Below are 19,392 nucleotides of genomic sequence, written 5' to 3'. Positions count from 1 at the left end.
AAAATGAAATAAAAAATTTGATGAATAAAATATTAGATATATATATATGTATATATATATATATATATATATATGTAAGTTAAATTTCATATATGAATGTAAAATTATTTATTTATTTTAAAGAAAAATGTATTGTTTTATATGTTTGTACATATGTTTTTAACCAAATTATTTTAAATTTGAAAAATACAGCCACTTACAATATACATAATTAATTTAAATATAAAACATGGTGAGGAGGTACATATGTATGTATGTATATCCTCATGATGATGAATCTACCAATATTGACTTTTTATTGAGTAAGAACCTACTTATTTATATGTATAATTTGAAAAGCTTAAAGCTGTTTCTTGCTATTTTCCATTCGAGATACTAATTATTAAAGAACACAGTACAAAAATATATTGGGATGGAATGCCACATTTATATTGTATGTGGAACTATATCAAAATCTGTTGGAAAATTCTCACAGATATTAAAATATTTATAAATACCGAGTCCCCTTGTATCATGCTCGCGCACAAATTAGTAAGGCACAGTGATAATAAAAATAGTGCGATTTTTACGGCATGTCGCTGATCAACGGGTACTTAATCTGAAATATTGGACATCTTTTATTTTATTGGAACGAATGGTATATACTTTTTCGGGTTTGGTGATTATTCCGCACAAAGCGATCTCGCACATGTCCCTAAATCTCGATCACATAACATCTGGCATCCGAAAATTCTATCCATCGAGAGTCATCCACGTGAACTATAGCCCATCCGCTGTAGAGAGACACTTAGGTAAAACGAAGATGATGTCCCTTGTCCTTATACCCTATCTCGCATTAATATCATTTCGCGCGTACATTGTTCTACTGCCTGCACGAAATGCTATTGGAGACAGCATCTCTTCCTACAGCGGGCAAACTATCGGTCTCCGTGACGAGCCGGAATGTGAAATTACCGAAAACGCAAATATCGGAAGGCAAAGATCGAAAATCGAAAGATCAAAAAAAAATCCACAAGCTCCTTATGCAGTGTCCAAAACTCTCCTTCGGTTTTTCTATTTTTTAACATGGGATGCACATCAAAACGCCTCCGTGTTTTTTTATTGCCTTCTTGAGCTTCTTCTTCCAACAACAACACGATTATACATCATTTTTCGTTCGATAAACGCCGAAACAGTTTTGCTGACTTGTATTCTGACGCGTAGCTACGAATGCACGTGTATGAATTCATATTGTAAGTACTCGACAATACGACGTAAGCAATACTGCGCCATATCGTCATGGCCTGTAATGTATAAGTAAGTCGATTTTGCCTTGCACTCGGCCAAAGTGCTGTAAACGTGACGTGACCGTGACGTGTAGGTAGATATGAAATAAAATGACATATTTGAAACGGAGTCGTGCAGTGCTGAAGCCGTGCAGTGCTGTTAAGTATGAACAGACCTTAAATGAGCGCGTGCAGAATACGGGAGGAAAAGCCTGTTCCTCTTGTTCCTGTTGTATCCTGCTCGCGCAAATTAAGTGAGTATGTACCGTTTACCATGCACCCTTTTTTGATCTTTCGATTTTCGATTTTTGCCTTCCGATATTTGTATTTTCGGGCTTTTCACTTTCGGTCCCGTGAGGTAGATCCATGTGATTTGTATGTGGTAAATAATTCGTTTACCACTTTTTTGATAAATGATTATTGTAACGAACGCTTTTACGCGCGCTTAGACTGATCTCGCGGTGGGAGATCCAGAGGGCGGACACGTCGCTCTTCCAGGGTTGGGTCATAGGGAAATGTGAACTAACCTTGGGATACAGTTTATATATAGTCGGGGAGGTTCCTGACTGCAAATCGTCTCGTTGATAACAGCTTCCTCGTGGTCGGGACAGCTGGCTCTGCGATCCGGGCCGGTCCACTCGCGTCTGATGTTTATCCGGAAACGGCGTGAGCAATACGAGGACGTTAGCTGGAACTCTTGGGAGGGAGTGATGCTGTATTCGACCTCACAGCGGCTCTTCAGCAAGATGGCGGATGTCTGGGCCCCGTCTTCCCGGGAGACGTGCACAGGAGAGATCCTTCCTCGGCGGTGGTTGGTGGGTAAGAGAATTAATCTCGAAGCGCTTGATGGTCCGTACGCACCAAACCAACGACGATTTTGGGCCAACTTTTAAAACCAGTAGCGTACAAAATATCGAAATAAAAATTAAATAAAAAAATTGAAATTAAATATCAAAATTAAGCTAACGAGCGAGATTGAACTAAAATTAGATCATCGTTGATGTTTTGAATTACAATAATGTTTTGAATTACGACGATGCGCATTACAACCAGAGAAATATTATAATTACGAGCGAAAAAAACCTTGTTATTGTTTCTTATAAGTCGTCACGATACACCAATGTGTTTCGCCGTCGATGAAATATTTAACAAAAAAAATGTCGGTGATTTGTCAAAGGGTTTTTTTTTCTTTCGTCGAAATAAAATTAATAATCACACATTATCCGATAAATTTTACCTCTGAGATGGATTTAATTATTTGATTTATTTCGACGAGAGAAACAATTGAAGACATTATCCGATAAAATTTACCTCTGAAATGATTTAATTAATTGATTTATTTCGACGAGAGAAACAATTGAAGACAAAAAAATTTCCTTTGATAAACCGACAACGTGTCGGGTTGAAACCATCACTCGGTCACCTATACTAACACATGATATATTCTCAGTAACTGCGCATTACGGGGAAGTAAAAATAATAATTCTTTGATTTTTTTTTCGATCTTAGTGCGTATCTACGTCAAAAAATCTTCGACAAACAAAAGTCGAAGATTACCTGTATGTGATTGTTGATGATCTAATTTTAGGTCAATCTCGAAAATTTATTTAAATTGGGCATGTTCTGTTTTAACTTTCAATATTTAATTTTAATTTTAACATATTGTTGCGTAGGGGTGGGTGGAGGATCCAAGTAAAAGGCCAACAGTCGTTTCACAGCATTTATTGATGATTAAGGAGTTACACACACTGTCACTGCTCCGTCCAGAATGACCTGATATCGCCTACGTACCGCCTTATAAAGGGTAGATCTCTCAGGACGCCTAATCTGTTTACCTCTTGTATAGTCACGTATTCGGATATGTATTTCCCCGATATTGGGTCTCCCCGTACCGATTCTGAGAAATAACTAATATCGGTCATTGTTTAGCCTAAATGCACTTAGAGTCCAGATATAAGCTTTGGAAGTAAGTGCATGCATTTAGTTAACCGATAACAGATATCCGTTGGTCTAAGTACAATTCGCTCAATCCACGGCGTACGTAACAATATTGATAATAATTTTATTTTGATATTTGAATTTAATTTTAATATAATAATAATATTTTTAATTTTGATATTTAATTTCAATTTTTAAATTTAATTTTTATTTCGATATTTTGTACGCTACTGGTTTTATCCTGCTGGTTAAATCGTTGGACCAAAATCGTCGTTGGTTTGGTCCGTACGCAGCATGAGATGAGCAGGCTCGTTGGCGCGGTAAAGTCACGGGTGACACACTAAGTATTACTACCGCTACCAACTGAAGGGACACGTCGCGTTACATCATTGCTTTAATTCTACAGAAACGTCATAAGAATACATGAAAAATGGTGGATATAATTTTAGATGGATTCCACCATTCCACTGGCTCACATTTGACTAGTAATCACCGAACCGACGAAATATGTCATATTATATCGAAGAGAAAAACCTCGATAATACGAAATACACTCGAATCGAGCGCATTGGCGCCACGACAGTGTCGAGTGGCGACAGTGTGTCGTGCGCGAGCTAGTGTGTGTGTTAGTGTTGGCCTTAGTGGTGTGTCGGCGGGTGCGCGTCGCGGTGTGGTGTGGTGGTGCGATGTCCGTGTCGATCCACCAGATAATCCTGGACGCGAAGCGGCTGGCCGGGCGGCTGAAGGAGCGCGAGACGGCCGCCGACGCCCTGCTCTCCCACACGCACGCCATCAACCGCCGCATCGAAGCCATGAAACACGTACGTTACCACCAATCCCCCAACGCCACCCCTCCCCCTACCCCTCCCCCACCCTCCTCCCGCGCCTCGCCCCCTTCCAGCTGTCACTGACGTTTGACTCGGCGGGGCCCGGCCCAGGCGCTGCGCTGCGCCCCCACCCCCACCCCCACCCCCCTGCTCCCAGTTCCCCCCGTCTCGACGATCAGCTGACCGACAGCAATCCGAGTCCGATGTTGCTGCCAACCCTCCATTTTATTTCAGATACGTTTGACATAACCTGCAAAATCGATAGGACCTACGATGCCGCGTTATACGACCGTGACCGATCGCTCCATGTGTTCCTTGCCAATTGCCATACATCACCATGATCAATTATACAATCGCATCCATTGTTTATTTATATTATATAAACAGAATGCTGCAATACTAATGCATATAATTCAATTAGCGATACGACGTCTGTATATTTATTTATTTATATTGTATTTATCTTCTTTCCCAACGGCTACCGTTCTAGGTTATTTTTAGTGCTGCTGTTTGTATACATAACTTTGATTCACCGTTGCTGTTTGTTTCAGATTAATTCAAACCTTTCCCTTTTTACATTCCTAAACATTTCAACTATTCAAACGAAGATTAATGAATCATGGACGCACATTTATGAAAAAATAATTCAAATTCAAGACTGGTTAAAATTATACTATAAATTATAAATTATAATAAATTATTAATTATAAATTATTATGGAATTCATAACTTGAAAATCATAATCGAGAAAGAATATTACGAAATACAAAAACCTTGTAAACATTCAAGACGATAAACGATATATAATAATAATAATTATTATTTTTAGTTGTTTGTGTATATATATGTTTTGTTTTTGTTATGTCTAATTTATTATTTTGTTTCTTGTCTTTTCTGTTATATTTTTGACCATTGTGGCGCATTAGGAATTCCTGTAATGCTACAACGGTCCAAACTTTAAATAAATAAATATAAATAAATAAATATACTAAGGGAACATTTAACCTTTTGAGTAGTGAGTTAATTTGAACACCAGAAACGTCTCAGGAGTGAGTTTTTTTTTTCGGAATCAACTGACTTGAAAAATCCGAGCGAACACTCTTATTTTGTGGGAAGTTTTAAAGTTGACATATTTCGCTCGATTATATGATTGATTTATTGCCCGGTGGCGGCGGCTTTGCCTTGCCTTGCATCCCGGACCAAATTCTCTCGAAAATAAATCTATAATTTCACGCTAAATTGTTTTTATGAGGGTCAAATGAAATAAATTTAGTCAGACGTTTCAATGTTATTCGTTCGGAACATATTTTATAGTTTTTACATGTGGAAAATATTACTTTAGAAAAAAAATTGTCATCATGTTCAGTCATAAAAATTTAACTGGCTTTCACGCCTCGTTAAATTTGGTTTCTTTATTCGAATACAAAAATATATATACACAAGAGTGAAAGAGAAACCTCAGCAACACTTGAAAAAAAACGAGATGCAAATATGTCGAACAATGAGGGAGGTAGAGTATTTTGAGTGATTGAACGTGTCAAACCGTACGAGTACGGTCGTACTCCTCAAAGGGCTAAAGCAGTGCTTCTTGACCTGGGTTCGATCGAACCCCAGGGGTTTGGTGAGTCAGTCTCGGGGGTTCGGCGGAGGTCAAGACCAATGGAAATTCGGGTGCCAATTAAGAAGGGTTCGGTGAATGCGCATATGAAACTGTTGTGGTTCAGTACCTCCAACGAGGTTAAGAACCGCTGATTTAAAGGTTTCAACATTCAATCTCGTTTCATCACTGGACTATATATTGTTCATCAAAGTGAAAAATCCGTCGGCTGATGCATTTGTTCCTGAAAAATTGAAACATTTTATTTTTACGTAGATATGTATATACCAGGAAGGCTTGACGGAACCCAATGGAATTTCATAAACAACTGATTACAAATATTGCAGCATTTTTATTACATAAATCGCTGTATTTTGAGTAAATAAATAAATAATAAGCAACTAAGTAAATGAATCACTGTATTTTGAGAGGCTGAAGAACACGGAATTTACACTTAATTAATGAATTACTCCATTGAGATTTGTAGTAATTCATTAATTAAGATTTAGACATCTTGTACATAAATTTACATATTGTACTTGAATCAAATTCAGATATTTGTGACAGCAGGTAGGATGATTTTTGCCAATTTGAGGAACCGTTTCAACAGTGAAAATCTGATAAATTAGCAAACTCTGATAAGAAACGATCGACTTGAAGTCACAAATGTCCAAGTTTAAGCAGCAGTATTTAAGATTAGCATGGGATTGAACCCAGTAATCTCTTGGTGCTAAACATAAATGCAACCACCGAGTCATACTGCTGACTATTTGAATAGGTTGCCAATATTTATGTAGGAGACATCATTTTCGCCGAAGAATTTGTATATTTATCCATCTATTACATAAAAAAGTGTACTGGTTTTTTTTACCAGGACAGATACCCAAAAAAACAGTACTATCGTAGTAAAATCAGTACGAATGGTCACCTTACCTTTTACTAATGTACACCTTTACCTTGAGAGAATCATTTTAATACATGGCAGTCCAAAGCTTAAAGTTGTGATCAAACGACGAAATGAAGTAGTTGAAAAGTTCATTCAAAAGCAATGTTCCCAACATCCAATTTCTAACATTACAATTTTTCATTTTTATTACTCATACATGGTTTGCTTAGTGAAGATAACAACCATGAATAATTTTTTTGGTATTTGGTATTTTTTGATATTTTCATAAAATTTAATCAGTAACGATAGGCTTAAGATATGATGCATGAAGTTGCAAATATCAAAAAATCATTCATAAGGTTAGTTCCTTTAACCCTTTGAGTGCTGACATATTTTCTATTGAACGCCCACCACGCTGAAAATTTCGCCAACTAGAATTATTTAAAAATCCAATAGAAAGCAGGTATAAAAATTGTAGCTAATCCAAACAAACCCCTAGATAACTACCATCGAGGGTTTCGAATTGTGTAAAGGTGTGTTTAGACTCTCTAATATATCTTGCAACGATATAAAATAAACAAAACAAGTCTATTAATGGATGTATTTATCCAAAACTAGTTCCATCTTCTTCATTGTTGTTAAAATATAATAGTCACAATCTAAATGCCAAGCCACAATCTGAAATACTCGGGTGCTAGCGATTTCCATCGGGTACTTCTGCTATGGTTATAAATTCAGAAATTCCAGTCTTTATAAACATTGACACGTTCAATGCATTTTTTCCTCAATGCTACCTGGAAAGGCTTAGCGGGCAGTATTCTTGTTTACTTTGTACATGCTCAAAATAGAACGACTATCGGCGTTTTTCAGGCCCATGGACTTGTTGGCAAAACGCCGGTCAGCATTCATAGGGTTAATGAATGTATTTTTCCAAAAATAGTTCCATCTTCATTGTTGTTAAAATATAATAGTCACAATCTAAAATACTTGGCAGTTTGGGATTTCTATCGGATAATTCTGCTATGGTTATACATTCAGTAATTCCGGTGTAAACCAGTATTTATAAACATTGACACGTTCAATTAATTTTTTTCTCAATGCAACCTGGAAAGGCTTATTAGCAGGTAGTATTCTAGTTTATTTTTTACGTACCTAAAAAACTACGCCGATAGGCATATTTCAGGCCCGTGGACTTGTCAGCATTCAATGGGTTAAGAAAGACTATACAACGTATGCTTACCAGCTTTACGTCAATGCTTAAACATACATATTTAATCAGTGGGTGCTATTTGTTGTAGTAAACGTTGTTATCCAACTCTGCATAGAAATTTCTAATGAAACAATTTACGCAATTGATTTTGTAAACGCTCTACGTGATGTGTAACACGTTGTGGGAACGCATACTAATCACTTATGATGCATTTTTATGTATTCGATTTCGTAATATTTGATTCCATTAAAATATACATAAATAGACTACGTTTCAAGTCACGTTATATTATGTAGAACTGTACAGTTATGATACGCGGGTGAAATTTAATAGTCTGTATTTAATCGCGTATCAATTTTGTGCAACATCTGTTATATAGATAGGCGCGTACTACTTGCCATTGAAATTGGGGCTTTATTGCACAGTCGGGTTTTTTTGTTATTTAGAAATTTGATATTTCCAATACATATTGTAGACGGATTCGTGACGAGGCAGTCGGTTTTACTGTCGTTGAAATGGTATGGTGTTTGTTATGCTCTTTAGTTGGGGTTCTCCGTTTCTGATTGGACTTTTGGTGTTTCAGTATCAGGAAGATATTCAAGCGTTGAACGAGGTGGCGTCGAGGCAGCCGCATTCGGTTCTCATCTCGAACAGTAGAGAGCTGCGGGAGATGCAGCAGGAGAATCAACGGTTGCAGATCGCATTGGACGAACATCGGAAGGCTTTAGAATATATCATGAGCAAATATAGGCAACACGTCCAGTGGCAGATTTGGAACTCTCGAATTGATTTTCAAGGCATTATAAACAGACGGCAACAGGAGGTTTGTATTATTTATTTTTTTTGCTTATTTTTACTTTATCTATGTATGTACGTTGTAACAATAAGTTCAGTTTTGTGATCATGCGAGAATTCGAACTTGAGATTTTGACTGATGCAAACTTGGAATCGATCATCATTGATTACATTTTCATGTTCTAGAAAAATGTGACCGGAAATATCTGTAGTACCTCCTTTACTCTTTTTTTTTTTAAGTTTTTGGATTCAATTATCTCCCGAACCTCTCAACGAATCAGAATGAAGTTTTTTTTACATGTAATAGAAATTATAAATTTTATACCTTTGTTGCGTAGGGGTGGGTGGAGGATCCAAGTAAAAGGCCAACAGTCGTATCACAGCATTTGTTGGTGATTAAGGAAATACACGCACTGGCAGTGCTCCGTCCGGAATGTCTTGATATCGCCTAAGTGCCGCCTTATAACGGATAGGTCGCTCAGGGTATCTTCGACGTCCGGTTACTTCTCTATTGTTTAGGCATGTACCCGGATATGTATTCCCACGACACTCAGTCCCGAGCTATCGGTCACTTCGGTGGCCATTGTTTAGCCTACTTGCACTTAGACTGGAGATACTCCTTGAAACCAATTATAACGGCCTAATCCGATTGCACTTACTCGGCGGTGTACGTAACACCTTAATATTTTTACCTCAACTGGAAGTATGTAGTACTTTTACTCTAGAGAATCGAGGTTTTTTTATGTTTTGCTCAGGAATCTCTTGATTTATTTAACTGAAGTTTCATATCTAGGTGGAAGTTTACGCTTAATACCAAGTTATATATATAAAATTTAGTGAAGATCCGTCGTCTGGAAGTGGCAGTTTACTCTTGTTTGATTCTTCTTCCACTATTTTTTTCGACCTTTTAGATATGTGTGGTCTTCACAAGAAAATTCAATCATAATTCTTGTATCAATGTGATGAAAATAATAAAATAAATCATTAAATTTAATCAATCAGAAGTAGGATATTTTCCTCTTCGAAAAGTCAAAAATGTCGTGTCCACACGATTTTTCCACACCCACTGAATGTATCAAACTGAAAATTTATATTTATATTCTTTATGTACTAACTTACAGTTAGTAAGGTTTTGGCTGGAATTGCAAATAGCAATTTTTTAAAACAATATTTTATTTTGACCGTTTAAAATATTCTATCTTCTCGATATTTTATGTTTATAATATTTATAGTGATGTTAAGTAATAAAAAAATTATAATCAATAAAAAAAATGCTCTCATAGCTGGCATGTTTGAACGTGTATGTTTCATTATCGAATTTTGTGTTTTATACTCCTTATATTCCTCAAATACATGGATAAAGTCATGGATTGGTCCGAATTTTTTTTATATATTGTAGTTGTGCTTTCAGACCAGTCTTTGTATAGTTCTGGTTCTACAAAATCGATGAAATACAATTGGTCTTCTTCTCCAATGCTCTTGTGTAGAGCTATTATAAGTTGAAATCTCTAGTGTCATAAAATTCTCTTGTCAGAAGAAATGCACGAAAGAAATGCAGAAAAAAGCACGAATCACACCATTCGATTACTTGAGAGTAATTGGGCTGAATGCTGGCAACAAAACGTGCCCAGTTTTGCTTGGGTTAAATTTGGTATATAATAAATTCGAACTTAAAACTCAATGTTTGTACCAATCCCCTCCAATGCGATACTTGGCAGTAGAGAACAGGCAGATTTAAATGCTGCATTGAGTCGGCTGCTTGCCAGGCTCTGGCTGTTGATATTTGACAGCTAATATTTGTATCTGCAACTATTTTTTATTACATTATCAAATATTGTAATGATAAATCTAATCTCAATAGATGTGTGATCACTTTTCGTATATGTATATGTCGGTCCAAGTGTGCATTTCGTTTGTTCATGAACATTCTAGTTTTTTCATATATACAAACTATTGGTTTGATCTTCAAATAGACTCACCAGGTGTTGCATGAAACTTTTAGCTGTCAAAACGTCTAGTATTTATAAGGGAAATGCTATGGAAACCACATCACAACTTTGCTATAATTCCTGTTTCCGCTAGTTTTTACACACCTCTTCTTACTTCGCCTTATTAAAATGTTGTAACAACTCAGGGTAAGCATACATACGCTGAAGATGGGACGAACGATTGAGAATATTTAACTTACGCCAGTTTGTTTCAGTTTGTTCGTGAACAAACTATGTAGTTCGTTTGTCAATTTTGTGTCCAGTATAACTGGCCAGATTGGTTCGTGTATGAACTAACTAGTATGCTCACGAACGAACGAAATGTACACTTGGATTGTAACATATACATAAAAGCCATTATATAATATCTAAAAAACAATCATGAAAACATGTTCAGTGATTAATACTGAGTAATCTTGAATTTTCACAGTACTGTTGATACTTTTTATATCATCTTCCTTTCGTGCGAAATCTGTATTCGGAAGTAGCCGACTACTATGGGACTATCTTGGGCACGCCGAAACAATTTTCGATATCCATGATCTGATATTCCGGAGCCAAGATAGCCTCTTTCTCTCAAGCCACCGTTTGCCTTTTACTTTCCCTTTACACCGTTTTTCCCTTCTACTTTTTATATACTTATGGATAAAGTAAGAATGTTAATAATTTAGTGTCGAAGAGTGTTTCGTAACGTGAAGATGATGGCAATGCTTCTTCATCTTTCTCGTTTGCTCAATGCTGAGCGTCGTGGTTATCTATATCTTCTGGAATCTGTTGGACTGATCTGCCTCCACTCCTTCGGTACTGATGCCATGTTGAAAGCATCGTTTAGGAACGATCCTGTCAGTTCTTTAATTTGGTCTGACCATCTTATGGGAGACTGTCCTCTCGCTCGCCTTCCCTCTAGTATTCTGGTGAATACCAGCCTTTCTAGACTCTCAACTCTTCTTGCAATTTGGCCAAAGTAGAAAAGATTCCCTTTTCTACGTGTTGTGGAGTGTCTCTCTCTGAAACTTCCAGCTCTTTGAGGATGGAGATGTTCGTGCGTCTCGTGGTCCATGGAATGCGCATCTAACTAATGGAAATAACAGACTGAATCGTACGGAATGGACGTACTCGTGGTTACCAGCTTCTTCAGGCGTATCTACATGTCATTACGAATCCGTATTAAGTTCCTACTACATTTCTTCAACACTATCGATCAAACCTATGTCAATGCAAGGATAAAATACTCCAGGGGGTGAGCTTTGTCAAAGATTGTGTCGGTATAGATTAGGCGTACTAGCGTTTATTTTTCATGTGCAAAACTATCTAAAATTAACACTACTAAAAAGTTTTTTTTACATTAATTATTTTATTTTATGCTTTTTAAAGTTCCAGAAATTTGTATTTTTACATACCTCCTTTGCATTTCATGTCTAATTCTTCAATGCTCAGTGCATTTAGTAATTTCACTCTGTTAATGTCACCGTAAGCTTGCCCGGCAGCAAAGAGTCTTAATTCTAAATATATTCTTGTCGATAACCTCATTTCTAAGGATCACGACCTCCATTGGTCTTCCAGTGAGGAGTATGGATGCTCCAGAACATCTCTCTGCCTCACTCTTTGCGCCAAGTGACAGCTACGTATAGGTTATGTTTAGCCCAAACATTTCGATAGTTGGGCCACGAATATCACCAATAAATTACTTTAAGTGAATTGAAAACGTATGTGAGAAAGTATAAAAGCTAACATTAAGTTTATATGAGATGAGAGTAAATGCGAGTGAAAAAAGTAACAAATGTTGAGCCTGTTAGTTGTGAAGGGGTGGTAGAAAGACGTGTTTGGATAGCTGGCTGTCGTCCATTCAATCTGATACAAGATTTCGATGTAATTTTTAATGAGTTGGTTAATGATTAAACTCTAACCCCATATGTCGGTAAGATATCTAAGCAATTGGAAGAGTAGAAGTGGTTCAAAAATCAGATGACAATTTTTTGCATGTCAGGAATGTCACCGAACTAATAAGTGTGAAGCTAGTAAAAAGCTTGTTGACGTATTGTTCTAACATACACTGTATATTGGTTATATTTTATTCTTATCCTTAATTAAATTTCAGGTAATACAACAGCAAGCAGATAAAATCAACGAGATGGCGTCAGTGATGCACCGTGCCGCTTACATAGACGATGAAAACGCACCGAAAGAAAAAGAGTTGTTGTCTCGTCTCGTTCTGGAGAATAAGGTCATAAATATGTCTTTTTTTATTCGGACGTAGAAAGTTGAACTATTTAAAAAAAATTATTATCTCTCTTTTTTTGCAGGGTCTTAGAGAAATGCTGGAGCTGTCACGCAAATACGGCACGGGTGGCGAGTTGCTGAATCCGACTATTCCCACCCAGGACAAAGACGTTCAGACTGACGCAGTCGCCGGCACGAGCACGTGACGCAAACACAACCCATCGGGCTCGTGTCAGCTCTAGGGTGCTCTCGTCTGTCTCAATGCGTTTCTTTGCTCTAGCTAATCTTGTTTCTTATAGATTGATGTCTTAGCTTTCTTTTGAAACTGTCGATTCTTGAAACACACACATATGTTAATTTATATACATATACATATATAATATAATATACTTTTGCAATATTTACTTGCTTTGTGAAATCTTAAAGATTGGACAATCAAACTATTTCAAATCGATGTCCCTAACTTGTCTGTTGGTTTTTTTTTTTAATATAACACAACCTGCAATACTCGACATCAATGAATGTTGCAATAATGGTTTAATATGTAAGAACGTAGTGACTTGTAAATACATTTTCCTTTTTTTTCGAGTATTTTTGATGGCATCGTTTCGTTCATTGGTATTTTTAACTACATATTATAGTGATTACATAGCATAATTGTCTCAATACACTTAATGCTTGTTCGTGTCGAATATTTTTCAGTAGCTAACTATACTTTTTTTATATACGTTTAAGATTCTGTGACAAAAAAAAAATGTAATATGCAATATTGAATGAGTTTCTTTTATTTTTGTCGTCTATCGTTGCGTATTCTATTTAGTATGCTTTTTAATTTTAGTTTTACGTGAATAGTGCTTACAATGGTTTTTCGGTCGCCGATCGAATGTGTTATAATAATTTTCACTTAACATAGCAATGAAGGAATGGTGCTGGGCACTATTTGCATACTTTTGGTAGACTAAGTCATATACATTTACGATATAAGGATGTGAAATTTAAGCGTACACTATATATCTATGTAATATTTCGCAATAAAACTTAGTCAAGTTAATAAGTATATAATTGGACAAATTTAAAAATAGAGAAATATCACTGAAATATTCAATACTTCCTTGATTACTGCGATTTATCAATAAGTACATAAATATATAAATAGTATTATTGCATGAGTCGGTGATAGAGTGTAAATCTTTGTTTCGTAACGTAGTCTGGTACAGAAACCGTAACTTTAACTAGGGACTAGGCCTAAAATGTTAAAAAAAATTGTGAAAGATAAACCTGTGTTTATATAAATATAAAATTATTATGTCGTAAGTTACTAGTGATATACCAACTGACATAGTGAATATGTAATTTGTAAATGGGAGATTTATCAGCATTATAAGAATTATCTGGAGGGTAAAGAAACTGGACCAAACTTTATAATCATGCAGTACTCTGGTTTAAATTATAGTTATTCAATACTTAGTATTTAACATGTCAATCTTTGCACTTTTTGCATAAGTTGTTCAATTCGTACGGCAGGCATGTTATTGAGTTTGGAATTCAACTGGATTTTGAGAATATTGTATACTTGTATTGCTAATATGTTGTGTTGTTGCTGCAGTGAAATTTTGCTACCGCTTCGTTGCGTTCGTCTACACATGTGAATTTTAGTTATGCCGGAATTTGATACGTTCAGTACAATTGTTGATGAGATGGATATTTTCGCAAATGTATGTATATCATAATAAATTTGAAGAGTAAGACTTCCTAACTTTAGTGTATTTGTAAGTGTTTGCTCTCTAACAAAAAGTAAACCTGTCAGGTTTTGATTGAAACAAATCCGAACGCAAATTATCTTTCAGATCACGGTTGAAACATTTTATAAAAGTTTAAATAATTGTGATAAACGAAGATGAAAATTGTTTACCCGTAAACGTGTAACATTATATATATATATATACCTCAAGTAGATCAGTCGCATCAGTTTTGTTCTGTAAATTGTTTATCCGATGAAAAAATTTGATACTTGCTATTCTGTTTATGTAATAAGTTGTTAATGTAATTGTACTTTTTATGTATAAATATATGTCACTCATTCTAGCAATTTTGTTTCACTTGCACGTTATTGTTGCATATCAATAAAATATATACAGGGATAATTCAAAATGCGTCAAGTTTTTGTACAAATTGTTTTTATTTATTTATGAAATGAAAATGCTCCGGTTTTTTTTTTTCAAAATATCAGTTTGTTCACAAGATCATAATACATAGGTTGGTTTAAACCAAAAATATTCCACTGCTACCGAGAAGTAGTGCAGCATCTGAGCAAGAGATGACGATGGTGTAAACGAGTCCGTAACGAAATGCACATTAAAATATTTACTTCGCATAAATAACAACCGATAAATCACAAATTAAAACTACTTCCTTCATCAGACCCTCGAATGCGTGTACTCGTTCGGGAAACGGAACGAGTGTTGACCGTGTGCGAATACACTAGGTAACAATCCAGCATTCGGGATTATGTTCCACGACAGGCTCAATGTGACGTTTTTGTGCGCCCTGGAAAATATAAACATCACATTAAATATGTCCTGTTGAAATATAACCGATGAAGCTGATTGGAAACTCACTTGAGACCGTTGCCGTCGTCCCAGAAATAATATTTGGTGTTCATATTCTTAAAGTCTAACAGAGCGTTCTCGCCTCTCAGTATAATCTTGTCCCAGAGCACGACTTGATTCAGTTCGTTCTTTTCGGTCATGTATTCTGCGGTTAAGTACAGGAACAGTTGTTTCACGTTCCAGTTGAACAAGTGTGACAAATCAGTCTTCAGATCGAATGTGAGGAAACCTAAATCGTTCATCTCTCTGGAAGCGCCGTAATCTGGAACGTTTTTTCTGAAATTTTAAAAGAAAATTCTTTATAATAAACACTGAAATCATCTGATATACAGAAATGTGCTATAACTATTTCAATACAGCCTTAATTAATCTATAACAAATTTGGTTTGATGAAAGGTAGAAATTTCGTTAGAAACCTATTGTTTTACAGACATGAATGTCACATTGTTTTCATTGAATATTATATATGTTACAGTCCAAGTGTTTGCTTAGGTTCATTCATGAGCATTCTAGTTTGTTCATATATGATCTATATAAGTGCTAACAGTAAAAAGGAACAAGTTTTGCTGCCGAGCAAGCATACGTAGCCCTTAACAGGGCTAGATCACTAATTATATTGGGCATTGAAGAATGAGAATGCTCTAAAGTAAATGTTCAAACACCGTCAAGTATAAAAAAAAATGGCGGCCTAAATGACTTCGCCTTATAACTCATTTCCAACATTTCAATCCCAGGTATGCATATATAGAAGACAGAATGGAGGATGAGGCAAATGATCAGTTCATGTATGAACATACTAGTATTTGTGTAGGACTGAAACATATACAAAAAGTATAGAGCAAATATTATTGTATGTTACAGTACAAGTGTTCGCTATGTTAGTTTGTTCATACATGGACTATAGAAGTGCCAACAGTAAAAAAGAACTAATGTTTTGCTGCCGGGTAAGTATACGTAGCTCTAAACAGGTAGAGATCACTAAATAGATTGCGCATTGAAGAATTAGAATGCTCTAAAGTAAACGGCAAAACACCGTCAAGTATTAAAAAAAAAAAATGGCGGCCTAAATGACTCCGGTGATTTTTTTTAAACATTTCAATCTCGGGTACGCATATTTAGAAGACAGAATGGAGGGTGAGGCAAACGATCGGTTCATGTATGAACATACTAGTATTTGTGAAGGCACACTTGGACTGAAACATATACAAAAAGTATTGAGCAAATATTTTTGTATGTTGTACACTTGGCATTGTGCATTGGGGCGTAGAGGTTAAGTTTATGCGGATGACAGTAAACTTTGCAATTGAAATTGAAGGAGTTGAGCCATGGGTGGTTTTGAAAGGTTGGGGATGTGAGTTGGTGGTGTGTAAAGAATGTGGGTCGGTTCTCACACGACAACTTTGACTGTGTTCATGGTGGCGTCTGTGCGATAGTCGATGAAGACTGTGGAGATGAAGCAGCAGAAGGTGAGGCAGGCGAGCACGCTGAGCGTGTACGCCAACACGGCATTTCCGCGCGTCAGTACGGAGTACATCTCGACAGGGGAGGTGAGCAGGACGAGAAGATCGCAGCCGCCACAGCAGCTGTCACCCGTCACCGGTAGGCCGGGACACGTCAAGCTGACGGTGCTACCAACTTCTGTGATGACATAACATACACTTCGACGGCCATTGTCCAAATTACGAATGCTCTTTATTTCAGATTATCTAGTGTCGTGTTTCGCTTAAAACTCGGGGAGTATTTTATTACAAACTAACTTTGTATTTTGTACTTTTAAATAAGGAATTATTTTATATACATATTTATTGATTACCAAAATTTTAATACGGGAAACATTACAGTTGTGTTTCATATTTGCTGAATCGTTAGCCGCATAAAATTGTAATGTGACGGAGTATCTTTTGTATCCCTGATGCTTTCTGTTCAGTTATGACTGATAGCAATATATGGGTTTGGTGCAAACGATCGACAAGCGCCAGACAGACTGAACCACAGATTAACTGTGTTCGTACGCCAGGGGTTCTCATCAATCGAGAGCCACCTGATGTCGTGATGTGTAGAGCTCGTGGTAAAGCGCGGTGCGGTTTCCTCCAAGGGGCCTGCGAATCGTCTGTGTCTGTCTCCCTCTCTCGTACAATGTGTGTAGTAAGCGGGATGTTGGGACAGTGGTGGGAGATTATAAACAATGAAACAGGTTGTAAGTCTGTGGGAATCTCGTCACATTCATCAAAACATTTACTGCGACGCAGAATACATTCCCAAAACCAGTCGAAGCACACCTGCAGCCATTAAACTAAACTCAAGCGGAACGCCCCTACCAGTCGAGCGAAACCAAATCGGTCGAAGCACACCGCAGCCATTAAACTACATCGAGCGGAACGGCGCCAATCGTTCCAGAAAAGTCCACCCCATCGACAAAAGCACATTCCTCGCTTCCGCATCAACAACCACCACCATGGGTCAGGCGATACCAGAAACACTATAAAAGGAGGTACAACCCAAACAACGCCAGTCGACCCACAGCAGCAAGCGTCGACACACAGCACCAGACCAGTCGACCAGCTCCTGACCTGCCACCACTACACTACGCGGACTTGGAAGATCAACCAGCCGAACGAGCCAGCAACACACTGCCGCATCCAGAGACCTTCTGAACATAGCCGAACGCCGAGCCAGCAACACACTGCCGCATCCAGAGACCTTCTGAACATAGCTGAATGCCGAGCCAGCGACACTACCATATCCAGAGACCGCTGAACGACATACTTTTGCCCAAATATAATACCTTTGTACAATAATTAGGCAAACAATAAAACTTTATTAAAACAAGCACAACAGTGTTTCGTTAGGCTGGGATACGGTCAACACACAGTACCCGCCTACAAGTCTGTATCGCAACTGTATTTTATATCAACATGTACTAAGAGCAAGCGGGGGGAAAGGGGGGGGAGAGTAAACAAAGTAAACAAGCACGCTAGGGTTGAGGTTATGTCAAACCCTATACGTGGCTGGTCTCACTTGGACGAAGAGAGACCAGGGTTTCCTCAGTGCACACCGGACGGATACTGGAGCTGGTCTCCAAGTATCGTCAAACATCACCAGTCTGGAGCTGGTGATTCGGTGGCGAGGACGCGAGCCGCGAAAACACAATGTTTACGCGGCGGCAGTTGGAGTGGAAGTAGGGGCTAGCTGCTCTCAGGGCGGCCAGCTCAGGCAAACATAGGTTTCGTGGGTCGTAAGGCCACGAAAACTGACCATCAGTCAATTGGTCTGAACAAACTGGATGGCTGCTCTAAACGCAATTCTCGACTTCACGAATGATAGATTGCACATCGATGTGCACAGATGCAATTATTAAAATTGAGTTGGATCTTTCTGGCGAGTTTAATAAGGCAAAATTCGGAACTAAAGTATCAGAAGCACAGAACGTATACAGGGTAGGTATGTCGGGACTTCAGGTAGATTTCGCTTAGTGTAAGTGCGAGCAGTGCGCACGCATAAGGTACACGTGTAGTTAATCTGTGGTTCAGTCTATTTCAGTCGATCGTTTGCACCGCATCGCCATATATGTATGTACATACTAATTTATCATAAACTGTTGGTGTTATAGGGGATGAACGAATGAGATGACTGGCATGTTGATGCACGTGCTTTTATTATGGAAGCCAGAGACGGAGTGTGGTAGCGACTCTGAACACGGGCGAGTTGGTCCTAACTCGCAGGAAGGTGACCGAACTCGACCATGTCATATAGCGAGCCGCCACAGTGTATTATTTGTAAATTATAGCTAATATGGTGCTAATATATTTGGATTGAGGAGTAGTCTTATAAAATATACTCATGTTTATTGGTTGAATTCTGAAAGAAGCTTCTGAAAACAACTACCGTATTTTTTTTCTTGTTTTAAAAACAGAATATAGTGTTTGTTTAATATATGTAAGGTCACCGTTTGAGTTTTATACAAACGTTTTAATAATATACATATATGTATGTCAGTGGCGTAACTATTATGAAGCGGGGGTATGCGGTGCATGCGAGCATTTAAGGTCGGTAGGGC

At 37.4% G+C, this 19,392-nt stretch overlaps 2 protein-coding genes across 2 annotated transcripts; one reads left to right on the top strand and one right to left on the bottom strand.

The window, feature by feature from the left end:
* Positions 1-3,759: 3,759 nt before the first annotated feature.
* LOC143916265 (FGFR1 oncogene partner 2 homolog) lies at positions 3,760-14,889 on the top strand. Its single transcript, XM_077437298.1, has 4 exons — positions 3,760-4,024; positions 8,307-8,546; positions 12,605-12,730; positions 12,810-14,889. The coding sequence occupies exons 1-4, from the start codon at positions 3,890-3,892 to the stop codon at positions 12,930-12,932; spliced, it is 624 nt and encodes a 207-aa protein (XP_077293424.1). The 5' UTR covers positions 3,760-3,889; the 3' UTR covers positions 12,933-14,889.
* Position 14,890: 1 nt separating this feature from the next.
* Positions 14,891-16,998, bottom strand: Spase22-23 (Signal peptidase complex subunit Spase22-23). The gene is made up of 3 exons (XM_077437299.1): positions 16,727-16,998; positions 15,345-15,611; positions 14,891-15,273 (listed from the first exon to the last, which is right to left on the bottom strand). Exons 1-3 carry the CDS (start codon positions 16,867-16,869, stop codon positions 15,144-15,146), a joined length of 540 nt encoding a protein of 179 aa, XP_077293425.1. The 5' UTR covers positions 16,870-16,998; the 3' UTR covers positions 14,891-15,143.
* Between the last annotated feature and the right edge of the window lie 2,394 nt (positions 16,999-19,392).

Source organism: Arctopsyche grandis, chromosome 8, assembly GCF_051622035.1.
Source record: "Arctopsyche grandis isolate Sample6627 chromosome 8, ASM5162203v2, whole genome shotgun sequence".
NCBI classification, from domain to species: Eukaryota; Metazoa; Arthropoda; class Insecta; order Trichoptera; family Hydropsychidae; genus Arctopsyche; species Arctopsyche grandis.
Note: the sequence above shows the minus strand (reverse complement) of the source record. Positions and strands in the feature narration are given on the sequence as shown.

What these genes read in the sequence shown, in the direction of transcription:
- LOC143916265 (XM_077437298.1), top strand. Translation starts at nt 3,890, where the DNA reads ATGTCCGTGTCGATCCACCAGATAATCCTGGACGCGAAGCGGCTGGCC. An exon ending in GCATCGAAGCCATGAAACAC is followed by an intron (nt 4,025 to 8,306) that starts GTACGTTACCAC and finishes TTGGTGTTTCAG; the next exon opens with TATCAGGAAGATATTCAAGC. An exon ending in TAAACAGACGGCAACAGGAG is followed by an intron (nt 8,547 to 12,604) that starts GTTTGTATTATT and finishes ATTAAATTTCAG; the next exon opens with GTAATACAACAGCAAGCAGA.
- Spase22-23 (XM_077437299.1), bottom strand. Translation starts at nt 16,869, where the DNA reads ATGTACTCCGTACTGACGCGCGGAAATGCCGTGTTGGCGTACACGCTC. An exon ending in AACACAGTCAAAGTTGTCGT is followed by an intron (nt 15,612 to 16,726) that starts GTGAGAACCGAC and finishes TTAAAATTTCAG; the next exon opens with AAAAAACGTTCCAGATTACG. An exon ending in GACGACGGCAACGGTCTCAA is followed by an intron (nt 15,274 to 15,344) that starts GTGAGTTTCCAA and finishes TATATTTTCCAG; the next exon opens with GGCGCACAAAAACGTCACAT.